This window comes from Aphelocoma coerulescens, chromosome 7, assembly GCF_041296385.1.
Source record: "Aphelocoma coerulescens isolate FSJ_1873_10779 chromosome 7, UR_Acoe_1.0, whole genome shotgun sequence".
NCBI classification, from domain to species: domain Eukaryota; kingdom Metazoa; phylum Chordata; class Aves; order Passeriformes; family Corvidae; genus Aphelocoma; species Aphelocoma coerulescens.
This window is the reverse complement of record NC_091021.1, coordinates 3,428,594-3,449,619: the sequence shown is the minus strand read 5'-3', so window position 1 is coordinate 3,449,619 and position 21,026 is coordinate 3,428,594. Positions and strand designations below refer to the sequence as shown.

At 44.7% G+C, this 21,026-nt stretch overlaps 1 protein-coding gene across 10 annotated transcripts in view; it reads right to left on the bottom strand.

Moving 5' to 3' along the window:
• Nucleotides 1-21,026, bottom strand: part of IKZF2 (IKAROS family zinc finger 2) — a 147,563-nt gene that overhangs the window by 101,363 nt on the left and 25,174 nt on the right. For 3 of the 10 annotated variants that reach the window (XM_069021777.1, XM_069021776.1, XM_069021786.1), the window contains 2 exons: nt 13,647-13,695; nt 12,825-12,929 (listed from right to left, as the gene is read on the bottom strand). The exons of 1 other annotated variant lie outside the window; for it this stretch is intronic. In XM_069021777.1, the coding sequence (XP_068877878.1) occupies nt 12,825-12,929; nt 13,647-13,695 (154 nt within the window). Of the gene's footprint in view, nt 1-12,580; nt 12,741-12,824; nt 12,930-13,646; nt 13,696-14,996; nt 15,033-15,254; nt 15,490-16,375; nt 16,546-17,164; nt 17,262-21,026 lie in introns of those variants that run through there. 6 more of the 10 variants (XM_069021780.1, XM_069021781.1, XM_069021782.1 and 3 more) reach the window with 6 other exon arrangements.

Below are 21,026 nucleotides of genomic sequence, written 5' to 3'. Positions count from 1 at the left end.
AAAGTTAAAAATAAAATAGGTAAAATGTATCTATTCTATATTCCCTTCAAGTCTGGTAAGTAGGAATATTAAAGATTAAGTCGATGCTTCAGTTCTGTAATTCCCTCTAAACCAAGTCAGAAGGAAAAAAAAAAAAAAATCAGTAGAGTGATTACAAATGACAGGACAAGGAGAATCATAGAACAGTTTGGGTGGGAAGAGACCTTAAAGCCCATCCCACCCCCTGCCATGGGCAGGGAGACCTTTCACTATCACAGGTTGTTCCAAGCCCTGTCCAACCTGGCCTTGGAACACTTCCAGGGATGGGGAAGCCACAGCTTCTCTGGGCAGCCTGTGCCAGGGCCTCACCACCCTCACAGTCAGGAATTTCTTCCTAATATTCAATCTAACCCTGCTCTCTGGCAGTGGGAAGCCATTCCCCCTGTCACTCCAGGCCCTTGTAAATAGTCTCTCTCCATCTTTCTCGCCACAATTAGGTCACCCCACAGTCTCCTCTTCTCCAGTCTGAACAATTCCAATTCTCTCAGCCTCTCTTCATAGCAGAGGTGCTTCATCCCTCTGATCAACTTGCTGGCCCTCCTGAATGATATATTCTGTTCCCAATGCCTATTTCATTGTTAATGATTGAAATGGTAGTTGGCTAAAATCAAACAAACTGTGCTCATTTCATAATAGCATTTAATACATTCTAAAATCAGCTTTAAAAATAATCAAGAAATTGTGCATGTAGGCTAACAGGTACAACTGCTGATTTTATTTGTTATGCTAATTTTACCATTAGAACTGGGCAATTTGGGGTAAAAACATTATCCTATTTAAACAAGTCCTTTCTTATTAAAACTCAATGTTACAAATAGCAGCAAAAACATGCTGGAAGTTACTCTACAGTAAATAATCCTTGGGGCAAAATATACTGTAATGAAACTGCATGGAAAATTACTCACTCAATCATTTTTAAAACGTTGAGTCACAATTCAGTTTTGTTGGCCTGAAACTCCAGATTTATCTCCATGGCAAGTCAGTAGCAAATCCCAAAGCACAGCCACTATTCCCAGAGCTCAGGCATGAGGATGTGCTGCTGCACGTGGAAACCCAGCAGTGGGCCATGTCCTACACCACCACTTCCACAGGGCCTCCTGTGTTACCCTCCTGGTCATAGAGGTAACAAAACAGTTTAACCACTGGCTTCAATGTGAGCAGAATCAGGACATTTCCAAGTGCTCTGCAGGACACACTAATTAGATTCAAAACACAGGCAGTCCTGGTGGCATTAATTAAGAGGACAATGACAGTGACAAGCACCCTGCTTCATTTCAGAACACCTTGCGCTATCACTGCCAAAAAGAGTAGCTTTTAAATCTGCAGTTTGAAATTAAATGCATCATCATTACCCAATTACCGCTCTAACTAGTTTCCTCAACAACAGATCGGCTTTATTTACAATTAATTTTGGTTAATGAGTTAGTTGTAGTTTTATCTGACGGATAATGGGAGAGAATTAATAATTGCTTAATCCACACAAAATTTTGTTGTTCACATAGCACACAAAATTTTGACAAATGTTTCTGAATCCCAGCCAACAACCACCAGCACATTTTCACCATCTGAAAGCAGCCAAAGCTCAGCAAATGTTACCATTTTACATTATAGTAGGTTAAACTGTTTATATTTATAATTAGAATTATTATTATAAACTACAGTCGTAATTATAAATTGAAATTTCATTACTGACTCATAAGGAAGCTTTCCTTCTTCCAAAACACCTGGCCAGAACAATTGATTAGGGTCATCTCTTTGATGGTCTACAAAGATTTATTCCATCTATAGTTGCACAGGAAAATGCTGCAGAGACCCAAAATGGAGAATAAACTGCCCTGTGCATGTCGGCTGTGCCATCTATCTCATACCTTTGACTATTCCCCTCCAACGAACTTAAGCCTGGCTCCAAAGCCATTTTAAGCCCAGTCCTATTTTTTTTTGTTATCAGGCATTGATTTTAAATGGTTTTAAACCATCATCTTCCGTTGCCACATCACCACCTTCTCTCAAAAATACTTTCCCCTTGCCAAATGCTGGCAAGGGCTGGGTTTGCCTCCAGCCCATGCCATTCTCTTCTTCTAGCACAGCAGTCTCTGGCTGGGGTGCTGTCTACCAGACGCAACATCAAACCTAAGGATCTCCCTGTATCCAGTCATTAAGGAACCTTGGATAATTATACAGCAATTATCACTCACATTTCTACAGTGAAAACACTTCTACTCTTTTCCTAAGGCTCTGTTGTTCTAGGCTGTTAAGAAGAACAGCCAGGGTTCTGGGGCAGGAATGGCTGAGCTGGGACACAGATAAAACAACCTGACATGAAGATGAGGAAGAACATTACAGAGCAGCACTATAGATTATTTCCTGGAATGCACTGCAGTTTGCTTTGGTTTTGAGTACATATGTGATATATATTTACTTGAGCAAAAATCTCACTACTATCGATTTCTCTATTAATATTTAATGGCTACCAGTCAGAAGGTAAATTTAAGTAACAATAGCGCTAATGACATTAAATGAATGAAGCACTCTAAAAGTGAGAAAAAAAGCAAACACTTCCTTACAGCATTTTAGAGCAAGAGCAGTAAGACAGCGACCTGAAGCCATGTTACATGCTGATAGCCTGAGTCATGTCTGGTCTCACAGGCAGACCAGAGAGGTGATTTTGCACAAACATCTCACAAAAAAGTAGGTTTTGCAAGCAGCAAACTTAGCAGACACTGGCTTCCAACAACTTTTTCCCATGCATTTGACATTTGAAAAGGGCGGCGCTTAATAGTTTTTCCTTCAGCCGAGGCACAATTCACATACCTCTCTCTCCTCTTTCTGGCTTCCTCATTTCATAAGAATTGCACTTTCCTAGTATTTTTCAAGCCTGTACTTCTCTGTTGTATGTGACCGAAACCCTCTCTAAGTGCCTTCCATATGTATTATTGCATTGCACATGTACAGGCTTGTCAGAAACCAGGGCTGGACACATTTTCCTACCTTTTTCTTTGGCTGTCAACCTTCTCTACTTGATATTAGGTAATTTGGGGGCAGCTGATGGGTCACAGCATTTAGACTATGAGAACACTCTGGGATTCACATATAAGTACATGGGATTTTGGCAAAATAAATTTTGCAATTCGTAGAATACAAATTTAAAAGAAGGCCAAAAATAAACTCACAGAGCTCTCACAGTCTGCTAACGTCATATACTACTTGACCCTTAAATATACAACTAGAACATCATTCTTCTGAACTCTTGAGAGCTACCTATACTCTGACAATTTGTAGTCACATGTACAAATTATGAAGCTGCCTCCCACCTATAAGAGCTGAATTCTTACTAAGATTAATTTCCCTACTTTTTCTCCACCTCTTCTGCCTAAAATTTTATCCACTCATTTGTATCTCTTTAACTGGTATCCTTTGTGAAGCTATTAAAACTGAAAAAGCATAAATATAACAAGGAGATAGTCTTATATTACTCTCTAGAAGAATAGATTATCCAAAGGATAATATCCTACAGTGATAGAGAGAGAGGCCTGTGTATTTAAGCCAGGGGGAAAATTTCAAACAGGGGGTTTCAAGTAAAGCTGATGCCCCAGATTGTTTCACACAGCTGCCTGGAGATGTATTAGACTCACCCAGGAACTACCTGTGCTGGTAACAAGGTCAAAACAACTGGTAAGGTTGACCCAATTTTGGGAGATTAAACCGTAAAACTATTACTCACAACTACATTTAGGACATGTCTAAATCTGAAAGGTGATGAGGATTAAGGCACTGAGTAAATTTAAGGCCCAATGGTGTATTCTGAAATATTTCTGTACTCAGGCAGACTCTGCACTGGTGCCAGATCCCTGCAGACTCTCCAGGGATGCAGGAGAGAGGCCCCTTACCACAACAGCGCATGTGCAATACAAAGCCTGTACCTAGGAATGGACAATTAAAAGCAGTATGCAAAACTGCTAATTAATAAGATTTATTCTCCTTCAGGGGCTGTTATCTCAACAAGGCAAACCCTGCAGGATATCAATTTCTCAAGAAATAAGATTAAAAACCAAACGCCATTTCATTCTTTTGCCTGAACTGTCTCCCTCTATCACAGACCTGGCTGCTAACCAGAACAAGGTCTTCAGTCTACTGCCCCTCTTTCCTGGAAACTTTTAAACCATCCACAACTTTAAGAGTACAGTTACTCTTCCTCAAAAGAATAGACCTCATGCCTCTTCTGTGTAAAAAGACTTGCTGTTTTCATACAGAAAGAAGCAACTTCTTTCATTTTCAAAACAAGGGAATTCACGCCCTCCTGTTTCCTGCTACTTGGACTAAAATAGGTGTTTAATTCACACTGCTGAAGTTTAAATGATGCACAGATAAAGTTACCAAAAACTCTCTCAGTTTGTGTTTTATGGCTAGATCATTACCTAAAAGAGAAACTTTGCTTACAAAGGGAATCATAAAATGTCCAAAAGCTGAGCTGACGTCTAGGAAAGATCAGGTGTGAATTCTCATAGAACTGCACACAGGTATTCCCAAATCAGAGAGTAATTATGAGAAAAATCACCATGGACTTGAGCTATCACAGGGTTCTCCAGCCAGCTTTCTGTGCCACTCACCAACATAATTTTCATGGACTGAGGGAACACATGCCCCTTGAGAAAAACCAGAACAACATCACTTTCTTCTGATGGAACTAGGATGTTTTAGAGGCTGGGGGGAAATGCAAGGAAAACATCACTAAAAAGAAGCTGAGAAAACTTCAGCCTGGTGCTGAAGGTCACAGCACAGATATCTTTAGTCTAACACTTGTTTTGTTGAAGTGGAGGAACAGAGGGGACAAACAAGAAAATCTGCCCATCGGAATGTCAAGCCTTCTCATGTATGCGGTTTAACTGCCAACGGAGCATCTCTCTCGTAAGCCCTGCCCAGATCTTCCATTAGCTGGAGAGGAAACACAGCCCGCCGTACCTCCTCACATTCGTAAGAAAAAGATTCGTAAGAAGATTCATAAGAAACAAAGATGATAGGTGGGACAGGCAACAAGGTGAATGGATTTTCTGTACTTCAGGATCTCCTACTTCCTTTGAAAAACATTTGAGACGTCCAACCCCCAGGACAAAGGGCCTGACAACAGCAGCACCAAGATGTGGCCGGGTCTTTTATCCACACTGCACAAAGTTTCAGGGTAGCACCGAGTCCTCCAAAGGCCTTCTCCGGGCCAGAGACACGGCAGGGACTTGAATACTCACACTAATCTTCCCCTTCTCTCTCCCCTACTGCAGTGATTACACCTGTGCCCAGAGCAACCTCACAGGTGGTACCAATACCACAGCAGGAAAAGAGGCTGGAAAAAACCAGTCTGTGCAGCTTCTCCAAGTAACATGACACCACGGTGGGGAGAGCAGACAGGTCTGCAGTGAATCAGATTCCTTGGCTCATTCCTTGTGTAAAACCCACAGCCTGCTAAGAAGAGGGGCTCCTACTGGTGTAGGAGAACTCCACTAACTTTTTCACTCACTACCAGCTGATAGACACAGACATTCACACCATCCACACTGGTAGTGTGCATGGTTTGGCCCCAGGACTGACCTCCCCCCACACCTGAGAGGACACGGGGATCCGACCACCAACCTGAGCTTCACAAAGGGAAGACCAAGAGCCCTGTGACCTCTCTGGACAGGACAAACACAGAGCAACCATGAGCTAAAGAAGCTCATACAATGCACACAGAGCCCACTACCTCTGTGGTACAATGCCACACAGTGTTACAGCAATAAACCCCCAAACTGGAAGGATTTTTTTGAAAAATAAGAGGCAGAGAGAAAGCAAAAGTCAGTTAAAAAACCCAGAAAAGACATTGTAATTCACAGAAGTTGGCATGACCTATCAGCACAGAAATGAGGGGGATCAATCAACTCCATGCTTTTCCAGGAACAGTGTCTGCTGTTTTACGGTACTTTCCCATGTAACACCTGTAACAGCACTTGCAGGTGACCCTGCCAGCCAGGGCTATGCTCAGAGCAGGAGCTTCTGCCAGCATCTCTCTGCCTGTGAGGGATTACAGTTCTTCAAAGCCACAGGCTGACACAGCAGTGCCAGTAGAAGCCGGTAATGTAGACCTGGCTCCGGACCAAGGGCACATTTTGCTGGGCAGTGTGAATAGGGGCTTGTCCACACACAGACCTTGTAATGCTCAGTGGTGTGGGAAGAGTTAAAATTCCATGGTTGCTCTAATGTAATCACACCACAACAGGGTATTTTAGGACTACCACAATTATTCCTGTGCAGGACAGGAAATAAGCTGCACTGGTATTAATGTACTTCTGAATGCATCTCATTGCAGGGTTGCAAAAATTAAATGCAAAATAACCCCATAGCAAAGAAGATATTTTAAAAAAATCCTACTTTTCACAAAGGCTAACATGTACCATACAAGCCTCCATCCTAAGTGATCTATGGCTTCTGTGATTCAGAAAATAAAAGACAAGAGGGGGGAAAAAAAGCACAGAAACATGGAGGGACTCCCCTACAATGACCAGAGTTTGGAGAAAAACTGGGCCGCTGGTCACGTAGCCCAGAGCCGTATCTGTCATGTTCATTGCTTCTCAGTGATAATCCAGCTCTGCTTCCATCCACTGGGATGCAGCAATCAGCTGCCCAGACTCCAGACAAGCATCCACCACCCTAGACAAGGGACAACACGATGTGGCACAGACTCCTCACCCAGGCTGGCAACAGGTGATCTTACTACACAGAGCAGCAGCCTTCTCTTCAATTTTCTACAGACCTGTTTCAAGGTGGGTTCTCCAAGGGGTTTCATTCACCAGGATTACTGAAGCAAAAAGCAGAAAAGGAAGCTCTGCCTTTTCCTCCCAGATAGAAGAGCATCACTCCTTCAAGGTGCATCCTCCCTCTTGGCACTGGAAGGACTAGCACTGCTCCCCCTCAGTACTGCACAAAGGTTACACTGCATTTCCACCTGTAAAACTTAGTCCTGCCAACCTGCAAATCGTCACTTAGCTGAAGGACTACACAGAGCCTGTGGCTCACAGGAACTGGAAACAAGCCTTTGACCCAGTTTTCTGGGAGAAGATACCCATCGACTTCAACAGGAGTAGCACCTTCCCTCAGATTCAGATATGGGAAAGACAGAACACTCTCCAACAGGTATCTTGTCATCCAGCTGCTATCAAAGTGTCCTATTTCATGGAAGATGAGGATTGCTCTCTTTGTTGGCATGTCTGAGAAAAGGAACTGAAATTCCAGAAGCAAACACTGAAAACTTGCTGACTACAAAGCTAGCAAGAGCACAGTGTTGTAACAGGGTGTGTACCAGGGAAAGTTAACTGAACCTGACAGTCCAAGAGAATAACAGAAGCTTCCTAAGAAAGGTGTGTGTTGCAACAAAGCCCTGGCAGATGACCTCTCGAGAGACTTCCATCAGAATGAATAAAAACCTCTTTAATGAGATTAACTGATCATTTCACTCCACCCTCGTTATAACACTCACTGAGAGGGAGGAATGTTTTTGCAGCAGAGTATTTGACTCCATAGGGAATGCCAGGACTGTGACAGAAGATAGGAAAAGTACATGGGAGCCCTTCACCACTGCAGTGTGAGCTACAGATACGCAAACACCAACTCATTTCAGTGGCCACTCTGTGTTGGTTTACATACAGAGTTTGTAGCAGAGGAACTATTTAATGATTTTAACTACACCAGTGAAAAATCTGAGCTGATGTGGATAAACCTACAACAATTCAAGGTACATCCCAGGAAACGTTTAATTTCCAGGTAACCCTTTCTTCTGTTTGGGTTGGGTTTTTTTCAAGAAACACACAGTGTAACACTACTTTACAGAGCTTTGGTTTCTTAGGTGTGGAAAACCTCTCTTTCTGTTAAAATCCTGATGATCACCTTTCCATTTAATACTTTTTCTTCTCAAACTCCAAGAAAGCTAAATGCATTGGCTAAAACTTCGATAACTACTACTGCCCTGGCAATTCTCAGGAAGTCTGAGGATAAAAGACTGAAGCAAAGACCGTGCTCTTTTAAGTGTCAAAGGAGCTCACTTCTTATAGTTCCCTGCCACACTTTATTGAGCTCATCCCTCATGTCTGAGCTCATCTTGGCAAAGTCCATCTTCACTGTCCTTCAACCTGCAAAACCACAGGTACATCTGTGTTGGGCATCATCGTGCAATTCCATAGCTGAGCTCTAAAACATCAAAGCGTCAAGACAGCAAAGTCAGACACAAAGGACTGGAGGACATCTCAAGCAACTGTCAAAAGTCCACCTCTCTGCACCAAGGCAGGAGATACCCAGACTAATAAACGCTGCCTACCATACTCCTTAAATGCTGCTGAGGAAAGAAGATTCCCCAGCATCTCGAGGTGATCAGGTCTGAGTTTTTAGCACTTTCCAAGATATTTGGAAGCAATGGAGACCTGAATCCCCAGTTCAGAGCACAGCAGTTCGGCTGCCAGAATTCTTCATGCCCCAGTGCCTAAGTCAGGGGAGTGACTGCCTCAAAGTATTAGTGAAGTCCCCCTCTGCAGCCCAGCCTGGCCAGCTTCAACCACCCTCCCTAAAGAAAAGCCTCCTGCAGAGGTTCAGCCTCCATCACCTCATCCTACTAAAAAGTCTATAATACATACTGAGCCAGAAAAGAATCCCAGTGCAAAGTTCAGCCTCACGTGCCTGCCAGTAAATTCTGGTGGTGACAAGGCTTGTTTGCTGCGGAGCTGAGGCACGGAGCAACTTTAACTTCACGCGGTTTCATTCCAACAGTCGGGTTCCAAAATGACATTTCTTTATCCCTACAGATGTGCCGATACAGCTGCGGTACATGTAACTCTCTGCTCAGGACTACACAACTATGACAAAACAGGAGTCGTATGACAATTCAGGCTTGAAAAATTAAAGTGATCATGAAAGATTTGGGGCTCTGATGCCACAAAAAAACAAAAGTGCAACTGATAGTCCGCCCTGATCACTGGGAATATAGTATTGGCTACATTATAATAAAACCTTGCCCAAGTTTTCTTTAAACACCACTGCTGAAATCATTCCCACTTAGTGCTGCTGTCCCAATTAGTGATCTCATCAGACAGCACAATCATTCCCTACCACGGAGAAAATGCAACTGCCTCATTATTTTCAGCAGCAGAGTCAGCCGACATGGCTTATTCTCTTAATGAATTAATTCTCGTAACTTACTAACACTTCAAGCTACAATAAACACCTCTTGAAAGTGTACCACAATTTTAATCGGTCTCAAACATCAGATGTTGGGTTTGATATTTATGATTGTTCTGACTCTGTTTTGTTTAAGGGCTCCTTTTGTCTATGAAAGCAAAGATAAGAAAGGTAACTGGGACACCCACTGTCAGGTCTCTAATTTAAGAGGAAATTGCCTTTGTTGCTGACTGTCAGATGCTAATAGCTGCTGCTACTATTTTCCCTATGACACCAGGCCAGTGATCTTAGAGAAGTGTCCTTCATCCTATACAAAGCAATGATTGAGTCAACTAATTGAACAACTGTGCCCCTGCAGTTTCTAAAGCAGGCATTCCTCTAAGTCCATTTTAACCCACAGGGAAAAAAATTTCTCTAATAACTGTAGTAAGAACTCAGTGTGGTATTATGGGGAGGTGACTAAGAATTATTTCTTTTTAAAGCCTCTTTTATAAGGATTCCCCATTAGCCTTTAATTAGCATGCCAGCTCCTATTCGGAGGTTTCTGATCACTTATAGCCCAGTTCAACATTCACGGATGGGAACAAGACAGACTCCCTTGAACTCGGTGGGGTCTATGGGGGGGCTTAGGGCCATGCAGGGAACTCTCTAGTATCAACACAAAGTTAATTGAGTAAGCCTTTGACACCCAGCTCTGGGTGTCAGCCTTTGTAAGAGTTTTCCTACAGAAGATCAAAAGAAAACCTGGACTTCCAGATTTGGGGCTATGTAAATATATCATCTGTACTCAGCAGGTGTAACACTAATTCATCTTTTGCTGTAGAGAAAAGTGAGATGATCTATCAACCTATTCGGATTGACTATTTATATGTATTTTAAATCTTTGCTTACATAAAACTACAATGAAGTATTTTAGAACAGAGCATCTGCCAACACACATGCAGTGTTCTGCTAAAGGCAGGTATATGTAAGATCATCAGTTAGCTATGACAGGTGATTTAGTGTGATTCATCTTTCAGGATCACCTCATTCGCAAGGAAAATTGAGTGTCATCCCCATCCATAACCTACAAATACCATCTAGATACTTGAAATTGATAACAGGTTAAAGGATGCAGAAGCCAAAAAATTCAACCCAAACCCTTTTGGAACAGAACCTGAAAACATCAGTAATCCAGACAGAACTACTAACACAGATTGCCAGGGGCTAATGAATGTAGAAAACTCTTTACCCAGCACATAATTTTGCTGTTGCTGGGAGAGCACTACTCAGTCATTTCAGCACAGATCCAAGAAATTTCCTTCTTTTGGTGTTTCTCCTTTTGAGCCAGACACAAATTCCAACTAAATTAAGAGCTGTGGTTCAAAACAATTCAATGGAATGCAAGAAGAACAAAGGTCAAAACTTCGATCCCTACCTTGCAGGTGCACATCCAGAGCACACAGCCAAAGAGGGTCATGCGATTCTGGCAATGACTGTCAACCAATCCGGGAGCGAAATACTTGGGGTCTGCTCCCTGTATCACCTCCTCCATTCCCAAGTCCTACCCAGCCAGAATGACATGCCCTGGGCTCTGCTGTAATGGCAGCCAACATCACTTAATCTGCAGCAACCCACTGGAAATCAAACCAATCTGAAATAGAACACAGCCACTGCCTCTACTTAAAACAATGGATGATGGATCAATCCACTGGGAGCTACTAAATTTATACAAAATACTGCTATTCCACCTCTATCTTTCCTTTTAAAATACAAAAAAACCCCAAAAGAGTTACCAAAAAAAAAAAAAAAAAGGTGCAGGCCCCTGGGTTACCAAACTTTTAAAAGGATTTCCTGTGCCCCACAAAACAGGCAGAAGGCTCTAAAGCACAGCCGGGCGATTTAGCCTACACATGCCAGATTCAAGATTTGGCCAAAAGCCTTAAATGAACCAATGTAACAGCTGCCACAAAAGCCGACAACCTCTGACCAATATCTTCCATGTTTAAGGCAGCACAAGTCACCTCTCTGCAAAACAATCCTAAGCCTGCAAAGAGTAAATAATTACAATAAATTTAAGAAGCTTGAGTTTTGTTTGGCTTAGGAAACACAGGCAGAGCCCTTAATTTTTCAACAGCAGCACATCTTTGACACCAAGCAGCGGCGATGAAAGCATTTGAGACACCTGTGAGAGACCAAAAAACACCACCAAGACTGCAGATACATATACGTTGCAAAGACCTAATGAAGCTTAAAAACCATTGAAAATGTTAACACAATGGACATGAAAATACTGAGTGTGTTAAAGGCTTTTGCATGACTTCATTCTAGATCTTTTTATTCCTAATTTGACTTTGGTTTTCAGTCTAGATTATAAAGAAGATTTAAAACACAGATATTTTTTTCCCTTCCAATGAAGCCTTCCCATTAATAAAAAGGAAACAAAGAAAATGAAGAAAGTGAGTAGTAAAACTTTTACAACATAATAAAGTAGATCAGAATCCCAGTGCAGCACAATTGGAATTGTCTAAAGATGCTGAATTACGAGTGGTTGTCATATAAAGTTCAGTCCACGGTATTAGAAATCATATTCTCCAGCAACATGTATATAATTGAGAGATCTTCATAATAACCCTCAGCTTAAAGGCTCATAAAACTGCTCTTTATCCATAATTTGCAAGAGGACAAAATTCTTAAAGGAAAGTAACATCTTTTTCTCAGAAAGACTCCGAAAGCAATACACTGTGCATTTTTAAGCAAGCGACCCTAAAAGCTCTCTCTTTCTTTCACAGATTTCAGTTGGGCATTACACTAACCCTCAGTTTAAATAGATAAATATGTACCTGTAGTACACACAAACCAGAAAGAAAATTAGTACCAGACAGAGAGGAACACTCTGTAAGTATGTCGGAAGCAAAGCACACTAAATTTTTTCTGGATTATAAGTACAGAGGTTTCATTAAGGTAAGTATCTTGATGTTAACACTGCAACCAACACTTAAACAAGGTAGGGCACTCACACGCAGAAAATGAAGGTTGTCGCTTTTACAAAATTGTGTTAACTACGTTTATCCACCTCCCATATATAACAGGAGAATTAATTATATAAATATTATCAGCTCTTGACACCCTCACTTTGCAGACTCACAGAACTCTCAGTTTCTACCCAACATTCTAAACTGAACTCCTTTCAGTTTGTTATACTCAACTATAGTTTTGTAAATAAAATTTGTTTGTTTTCAAATAAAGGTACTTCAAGCTGTTTCAGGAAGCAAACTAAGTAATAGTAATAATATCAATAACAACGTTTCCATTTGGATTTAAAAACCTGAGGAAACAAAACCAGCACATGTCAAGCCTAGTGTTTTCCTACCTGGAGCAGGTAAGGACCAGCTCTCAAATGCCACCTTGGGATAGTTCAGACTAGTAATCCCATTCATGTTCAGATGAGACACCAGCACGAACAAGAACCAAAAAAAAGACAATCTCTCCTGTCCTCCTCTGTTATTAGCAATGCCAACAGCAGTGGCTAAGACCTGGTAAGCAAACCAAGGACCAGGAGGACCACACCAACCCAACCCTCAGCTAGAGACAAACAGGCTTAAGAGGAGACTTACTACCTGCCATGTGACAGGGGGAGGTGTGCTGCCCATTGGGAGTGCTGGAGGTGAGGTCGATGGCCATGCCGCAGTGCTCCCTTTCAGGCGAATAGTCATTGTCACCTGTGAGCACAACACAGGTGCCCCGTAAGTTTTTATCCCCTTCTTCAGCAGAGATACATAAAGACTAAGAACCACAACCTGTTCGCTCCCCTCGCCCCTGCCCTTCCCTCCTTTACTGGTGGGGTCTTCCAGAGCCTGTAAAATCTGGACTCTCAGTGGCCCCAAGTAAACATTTGGCTGATTTTAAGAGCCCCCTCAAACCTACTGTCACTAGTCTTTTACACACACTCCTGTGGCAAATCTTGTCCCAGCTGCTTGGTTTTAAGTTAGGATTACTTTTCCATTAGCAGACAGAGAATCCAGGCTGGGCAGGGGAAGACTGTAATAGTAATTCACCATACAGAGCTTCCCCCCCCAAAGCTCTGGGTGAACAGACAGCTAAACAGAGCCCTTACACAACCCCCCACACAGAAAACAAGAGAAATACGTATGGAAAGGCACAAAAAGTTTTTGGCTGCAGTTTGAATTTCTGGAGACGAACTCTCTCTCATTTGCGAAGTTCATTCACCCTCAGCAAATATTTAAACCTAGAGATACCCATGCACCCATCCCCATGCATTTCTCAGTCATAGAGAGAGTTTATATTTAAATGCTACTAATTCAGTGTCAATGCAAACACTGTACACAAGGAAGCTAAATTTTCAGGTGTCTGCATTATACAAAGGAGAGTAGGAAAACAAAAGTAATTCAGAATAATCAAACAAAATGACTACTTACATGTAATATATCCATCAACAGTCTCTGCTTCCATAGTCAAAGTGCAGTGCTGCAAGGCAGAAAAGTACACTCTCAGAGACGCCTGTCAGTATCAACCATTAAACGATTAAACTTACTTAAAGCCCTAAGTAGTTGCCCATTTTATTGCTGTTGCAACCACTGCTTAGAGAAACACACAAGTGCACTGCATGTGCTGGTTTGCAAATCACTGAACTCTTCCTGTAAATTATGCGAGCAGACATGCAGCTGCCTCCTGGGCAGGTGGCACCTGGATTATCCTGGTCTGACCATACCTCTCTCTCTGTGCCCCATTCACATTTTTGCCTCATCGGAGAGTTTTTCCCTGACTTTTCGCTTGTTTGTTCAAGCTGTGATGGTAATGCTTTATCAATTATCTGTTCTATCTGCAGCCAGAGCAGACTTTGAGGATATGGATACAACTAACAATTGCTCTTTTCACATGCACTACAAGAGACTCTCTCCTGGTCTAAACAAAATAAATCCTCCCATGTCCATTCCCCTTGGACAGAGTTTTTCCAGCTTTGTCTCACACCCCTGTGTGCACACACACTCACACACCTGTACACACACCTGTTCACTCTAACCCTATTTATCTGCCACAGTACAGGTCCAAACATCACATTTCATACTCCCAGATCATGCATTTTGTGGTGTGAAGCAATCTTAAAGTTTCTGGAAGCACTTTGCTGACACAGAACAAGCTATTACTTTCCCGAAACCCAAGTAACTGTATAGAATGACACCCCCTAGCTATCATTTGATATATATTGTGGGGGGGGAAAAAAAAAAAAAGGAGAGATCAATAATCATAACTATGTTCTTTTAAGTGGAAAAGTTAAGAATCTGACATGACCAGAGGAGAATTTTATTTCCTCTCTCCCTCCATGGCCTCTTTTTTGCCTTTAGTTTCAAAACTCTCACTGCACCAGGCAGCTAAATTATTCACAATGAGCCATTTCTGTATTGATCGCCAAGTATATTTAGCCCTGGCTCCTGGAATTTCTCCATTACTTACTGGAAAACAGGCAGCTTCACTTCTTGTCTCCAAAACCACTTCCCTCCCCCTCCCTTAACCCTCTTTCCTTCCCCCCCCCCCCGCTCCCCGCCTTTCCCCCAATAAATAAATACTTTTCTCTGTGCTCTTCTTTGGTATAAAGCAGATCAAATTCCCAAGGCATTCAGCACATAACACTTAAATTTCAACCTGCCCAGCTGCTACCAAACTCTCTTCAATTACTGATTTTCACAACTCTTAAAAAGAAATCTAAAAAAAAACCCAAAAAAGTTTTCAGAACAGGTAAGCCACTTCCTCAAGCCCTTCAAAATTACCTTATCTTCCCCCTAGTCCAGGTAGGCAGGCATACACTGAGAAAAAGAAAGAAACATCAGAAGCAACAGGGAAAGAACATCCCAGCCAATGAAGTGGAAGGAAAGAAAGGGAAGGAAGGGAGGAGGAAAAGAAAGGAAGACAAAAAAGAAACACAGAAACATCCATAACCTAAATTAAAACACGGGATGATTTTTTTTTTATTTCTTCAGGGGGGAGAGGAAGAGGAAGAAGACAGGGAAAAGAAAAAGTTTGGTCACCTAAATTTTTAGGCTGGTGATGGCAAATCCCAGCTGCTGAGCCTCCCTCCCATAACGAATGGAGGGAGAGAGTTTTGCTCGAGCTGAAGACACAGAAAGATGGAGAAAGTTTTAGGAAATGGTTTTTTAAAGGCGGGGGGAGAAAATGAGGGAAAGAGAGACGGGGAGGGGGAAAGGGATAAGGGACAGAAACCCGCCCCCGGCACTTACAGGTGGGGCATGCGGAGCCGGGAAGCTCCGGGATGAGCCGGCGGGGAAACTCGCTCAGGAATGGCACATACTTTGAAGAAAGATGAAGAAAAAAAAAAAAAAAAAAAGGAGAGGGAGGGAGGGAGAGGGAGGGAGGTCAGCCGGTGCTACAGCAATGCGATTAACTAGCGCGGAGGGAGAGAGAGAGAGAGAGGGGAAAACTTGATCCACCGGTTCCTTACGGATTCCACGGGATCGGGGGGAGCGGAGGGAATGCGGGGCGGGATGGGAAGAGGGGATGCGGGGCGGGATGGGGTGAGGGGGCCCGGCGGGCTCACTCACACCCCGCGCAGCAAACCCGGGCCAACTTCCCCGGAGCGCCGCTCCGGCCCTGGGCGACGCCGGGCTCCGCGCCTCATCCCTGCCTCTCCCCGCCCCTGCCACAACCTGTCAAAGTCATGGAAGTCCTGCCTCGCTTGTCATTTAATTCCCTTTCCCCCCTTCTCCCCGCCGCAGGCCGCAGCCCCCCGGGGGCGCACAGGTGGCGGCGGGCGCTGAGGGAAATGGCAGCGGGGCCGGGCTGGGTAACGGACCGGCGAGAGCCGCCGCGGCTTCGGCCCCTGCTTATTTTGGCCTTGGTGGGGGGTTTTTTGTTTGGTTGGATTTTTTTTAAATTATTTTTTATATTTTGGGCTAACAGCAACAAGTCATCGGCGCCCGCGGGGATGCTGCACAGCCGCGCTCGGCTCGGGGACCCTCCGCACACACAGACCTGCACGGACGGACCGAGCCCCGCGTCCCGCCGGCCCCGGAACGGAGCTGTCCCTCCTCCCGCCGGGAAAAGGGGGACCGGGGAGGGAGAGGAGAGGAGGGGAGGAAGGGAGGGGAGAAAGAAAAAGAAAGAAATAATAAGAAGCCAGGCGCAGATTTACCTCAGCCGCGCAGGCAGTGAGTCAGTTCCATCCCCCTTTTGTTTGTGTGTTTATTAGTGTCGGCTCCCTCTGCCCAGTGGAGGTGTGTTTGTGCACGGCAGTTGGCTGTGGGGGGACTAAGGCGGCGGAGGAGCCGTAGCTAAGGGTAATCCTGTTTTTACTTCCTCCATCTTCAGAGAGCAGAGGGTTAGCCTGGGACAGCTGGTCAAACCCCGAGAAACCGATCCGGCGGCGGCGGCGGCCGCTCTGCCTCCCTCCCTCCCTCCCTCCCTCCCACAGACACACACACAGACACACACTCATTCGTTCCCTCCTTCACACACTCCCTTCCCTCCCTCACACACAGATACTCGCACTCCCTCACACACGCACACTCCCTCCTCCCGCACAGATACGCGCACTCCCTCACACACTCTCCCTCCCTCACACACATACACGCCTCCTTGACACACACTCCCTCAGACACACACTATCCCTCCCTCAGGCTCAAACCCACACGCACTCATTCACTCCCTCACACTCAGTCCCCCCCTCACACGGACTCACACTGTCTCCCTCACTCACAGTCAGCCCCTCGCAGTCTCACTCCCTCACTCACACTCAGTCCTTCACACACACACACACACACACGCACTCACTCGCTCCCTCACACTCAGTTCCTCCCTCAAAGTCCCCCACACGGACACACTCGCTCCCTCACTCGCACTCAGTCCTTCACACACACACACTCTCACACTCCCGCAGACGCTCAGTCCCTCTCACACTCACACTCAAGTCACACGCACTCACACTCTCGCTCCCCTCTTCAGACCCTTTCCCGCCCCGCGGCGCCTCAGCCCCGGCGGGGCCGGCGCGGCGGGGGGCGGGTGCCCGCAGCCGGCGCGAGGCCGCTCAGCGCGCTCGGCAATCGATTACAGGACAAGTGTGGCCGCCGCCGCCGCCGCCACAGTGCGCGCCCCGCGCCTCACGCGGGCGGGCGGGCGCGCGCGCCCTCAGGGCACGGCCGCGGCCCCTCAGGGCGGCCTCGCGGCGGGCGCTCCTCGCACCCCTCCGGCAGCCGCCGCCCAGGGGCTCCCGCCGGCCGGCGGAGGTACCGGTGGAATCATGATTCAGCACTTCTATTTATAACCGGCCGGGGGGCGGCCGGGCTTGTTAATTAAGCGTTCCCGGCCAATATGATCGGAGTTTCTGCTTAGAGACGGCCCCGGTGCAAGAAACATCTCTACGTGCTATTCCACCCCGTTCCCGAGAAGTCGGTGTGCTGGGAAAAGCGGAAAAATCAGCATTATTGTCCTGAGGGGAATCCTTGCGCTGCCCTACAGCCAAAGCTGAAGGAACAGCTCCAAGTATTTCCTACAGTGAGTGAACCTCCCCACAGAGAGGAACCAGACCCACTCAGGGACTTGACCCAAACCTATCCCCCACCCCACTTGTCTGAGGGTGAATGTTTGATGTGCTTCCTCACAGAAGTTTTCCCTGCTTTCCACAGGTCCTGGATCAGGTGCAACAGCATTGTTCTGCTCTCTTCTCTTTGAATTGCTGGGTGTTTGTGTCCCTGGTAATGCCATCATTGGGCATGAGAGTTCACGGCTCATTAAGAAGCTGACGTTGTGTCTATCATGCATGATATGCGTGGACATTATGAAATTTCAATTTGCAAAATTAAGCAAGCAAGCGCTAGAAAGCATCGGGATTCAGGCTGCCCATACACCCTTGAGTTTTTTGACCCAATAGAGCAACTGATGGCAATAATGGAAGAGTTATCCTTGATTTTCATTGGTACCAGAGGAGGGCAACGTGCATTTTGCCACCGAGTTTCAGACGTGCACTGATGGAAGTACCTCTATCACCACACACCCACATTCTTTGTGTATCAAAGGCTCTAGGTACTGGAAAAATTTGCTTTGAGGCAAAATCTTAACTACAAAATCTTGAAGCAAAAGCCTTAACTCTTGCTCTCAGTACACACAAACACAATACTGTTGCTAGAGACAAGGTAAACCCCAGGTTTTATTAGCACTGCCATGTCACATCAAATGAGATTCTGTTTTGTAGAATTGCAGCAGAGCCACCCAACCCTGAGAGAGGGAGACAAACCCCACTTTGGAAAAGACACTAAATGATTCAGCCAGCCCAAGTGAAGTTAATTGACAGCTCTCTCCCCAGAACCACAAATTTGAGCCAATTAGTCATTATGCCACATCTGTGAAGTGGGTTTAACTTTTCTCATTTTGCATAGGAAGGAGGCAGAAAGGTCAGAGGACTGGCCGGAGAGAGCACTCAGAACTGAGCCTAGAAAGCGGACTTCATGTTTCCCACGCCTACGTATCAACAACTAGACTTGGCTTGCCTATGCCAGAAAATAGACTGGCATAGCTGGAGCTGGGTAATTATCCCGTAACAGTTTATGCCGGAATAACTCTCCTTGTGGACACTCTCCTCCAGATGGAAAGTGACTTCCCAAAAGCTGTCCAAATGAATTCACTCAGCACACACTTTTGTTTCTGCCCCCCACCCCCCTTCCCCCTGCATTTTGGGGGGGTCAAAATTCCTGAGATGTGGGTCTCGGCAGCATTTTGAGACCTTTGATCACTTTTACAGACCATTAAAAGCAGAGACAAATGCAAAACATGTCATTGAAATGCTACAAGTCTTGTTGTCGAGATTTTTATGGTGCTTTTCATCAAAATGTTGAAAACTGAAAGCTTCCAGCTGGCTCTCCTTACAGGTAATAACTTAATAGCTAACAGCTTTTCTCCCAAAGCTGCTGGAACCTGCTTGAGCCATGGAAGCCGATGGGAAAAGCCAGACCCATCCTCTACAGTAAATATTTTCTGATTTTTTAATCCTGCTGCTCCGCAAGGTTTCGAAACCAAATGAAGCTGTGAAAACAAGGAGGAGTGACCAAGGGAAAAGTAAGGGGCAGGGAATAAAGTGACAGGACTTGGCTTTGTAAATCAGCTTGCTGACTCCAAGGGCTGCAGAGATGAGCATATCCTCACTACAGCAACACAGGGCTGAATCATTGGTTTCAAGGCAGAACTTGGCTCCGGGCTGTAGCAAGAGCTCCACAGTAATTTACATCAACCAACTCAGCAGAGCTGCTGTGGTGATCTTGAGGACCAAGTGATGGCTTGGGGATCAAGAGAGCAGGATTCAGATCCAACAACGATCAGAGGTCCTCCGTGTGATTTTGGCCAAGCCATCATTGCCCTACGTTTCAGTTCTGCATTTCTAAAACACAGCAATTAACGCAATGAGAGCTTTTCTTCTGCCGAGCAGTGTCCCAAGAGCAGTTCTCAGCTTTGCCAGGAAGCTCTACCACATTACAGAAGTCACTCTGGCACACGTCTGAAAGCTATTCCTGGAGCTCCTGGGAGCACCTTTCCATTGCCATGTACAGGACCTCAGCCCTGCCTGCCCTGGGACAGTGTTCTGCCACACAAGTCCGGGTGTCCCTGGGATCACAGGCTGTGCCAACAGCCACCTACTCAAGAGCTGTCATGTCCTCCTTGGCACTTGCTCAGTCTCCCTGAGTCTTAGTTCCCCTCCTGTGTGCCGGAGATAACAGAGCTCCCCGGTCTCACAGGAGAGTTTAATTTCTCATCATTTGACAGCAGTGTGCTTTGATAGATTTTATGGGCTCAGCCTGTTTTCAGCTAAATATTTAAACATTTAACCCATATATATGTGTGTATATGCACGTGCACATGTGTGAGAATTATTATTCAAAACCACCATCATGCTTTTTATGTAAATTCTGGTCTAAAGTTTCTAATTCCCCTTTTTTATATGCCTGTATAAGGTCAAGGTGCTCTAGGAGTTCACTCCCAAAACCTTCTATTGGGTATTCACATAAAAAGTAGCTCGCACAGCATAAGCTCCAGACTTGCATATACGTAGCAAATTTAAAAAGACTTATGTGCCACACTGTTGCCTCAGACAGCAACTGAACACGATGGAGCAGCAGACCCCTGCATCGGCTCTCTTGCTGTTAGACTGAGCCCTCTCTTCCCTTCCCACAGAAGGGGCACTTTGAAGACAAACTGGATCTAGTCCCAATATACTTTGAAGAGGACAAATACAGACCTTTCTTTACTTAACTGTGCTTTGGGCAATCTAAAAACTATATAAGCACTAATCTATTTGTTATTCCATCTCCTCCTCTTCCCTACAATGAAGCACTGTTTTATGCTTGTATGTATCAATAAATAGACCTATAAAGAAAATAATGAACATCCTTGAATACCTTCAGAGCATACTCTATTAATTTTAAAAGGAACACAACATACTGTACCCCTTGTATTTCACCAAGATAAATGCCTATAGATTAATTCCTATTAAAACAGTTGGTATTTTCAGGACATGCAGATGTAATTTATGGAGAGGAATAATACTCATAATAGCTCAAAGGCCACAGAAACTGTAGATCTGTGTCTGTTACTGTAGTTGTACAGGCATTCATTGTACAGAGAGCAGTTGAAAAGGCAGAGTATGTAATCTGAATACTAAATTTGTGAATAGTTTCTCACTTGGGCTGGTTAGGCTTTTCAAGTGCAGCGGATGCTTTGTGGGGGACTTTGTAAAACATTCTGCTAATATATCACATGGTTGCTGTATTTTCTTCTCTTATCTTTACTGTCAGAGCTTT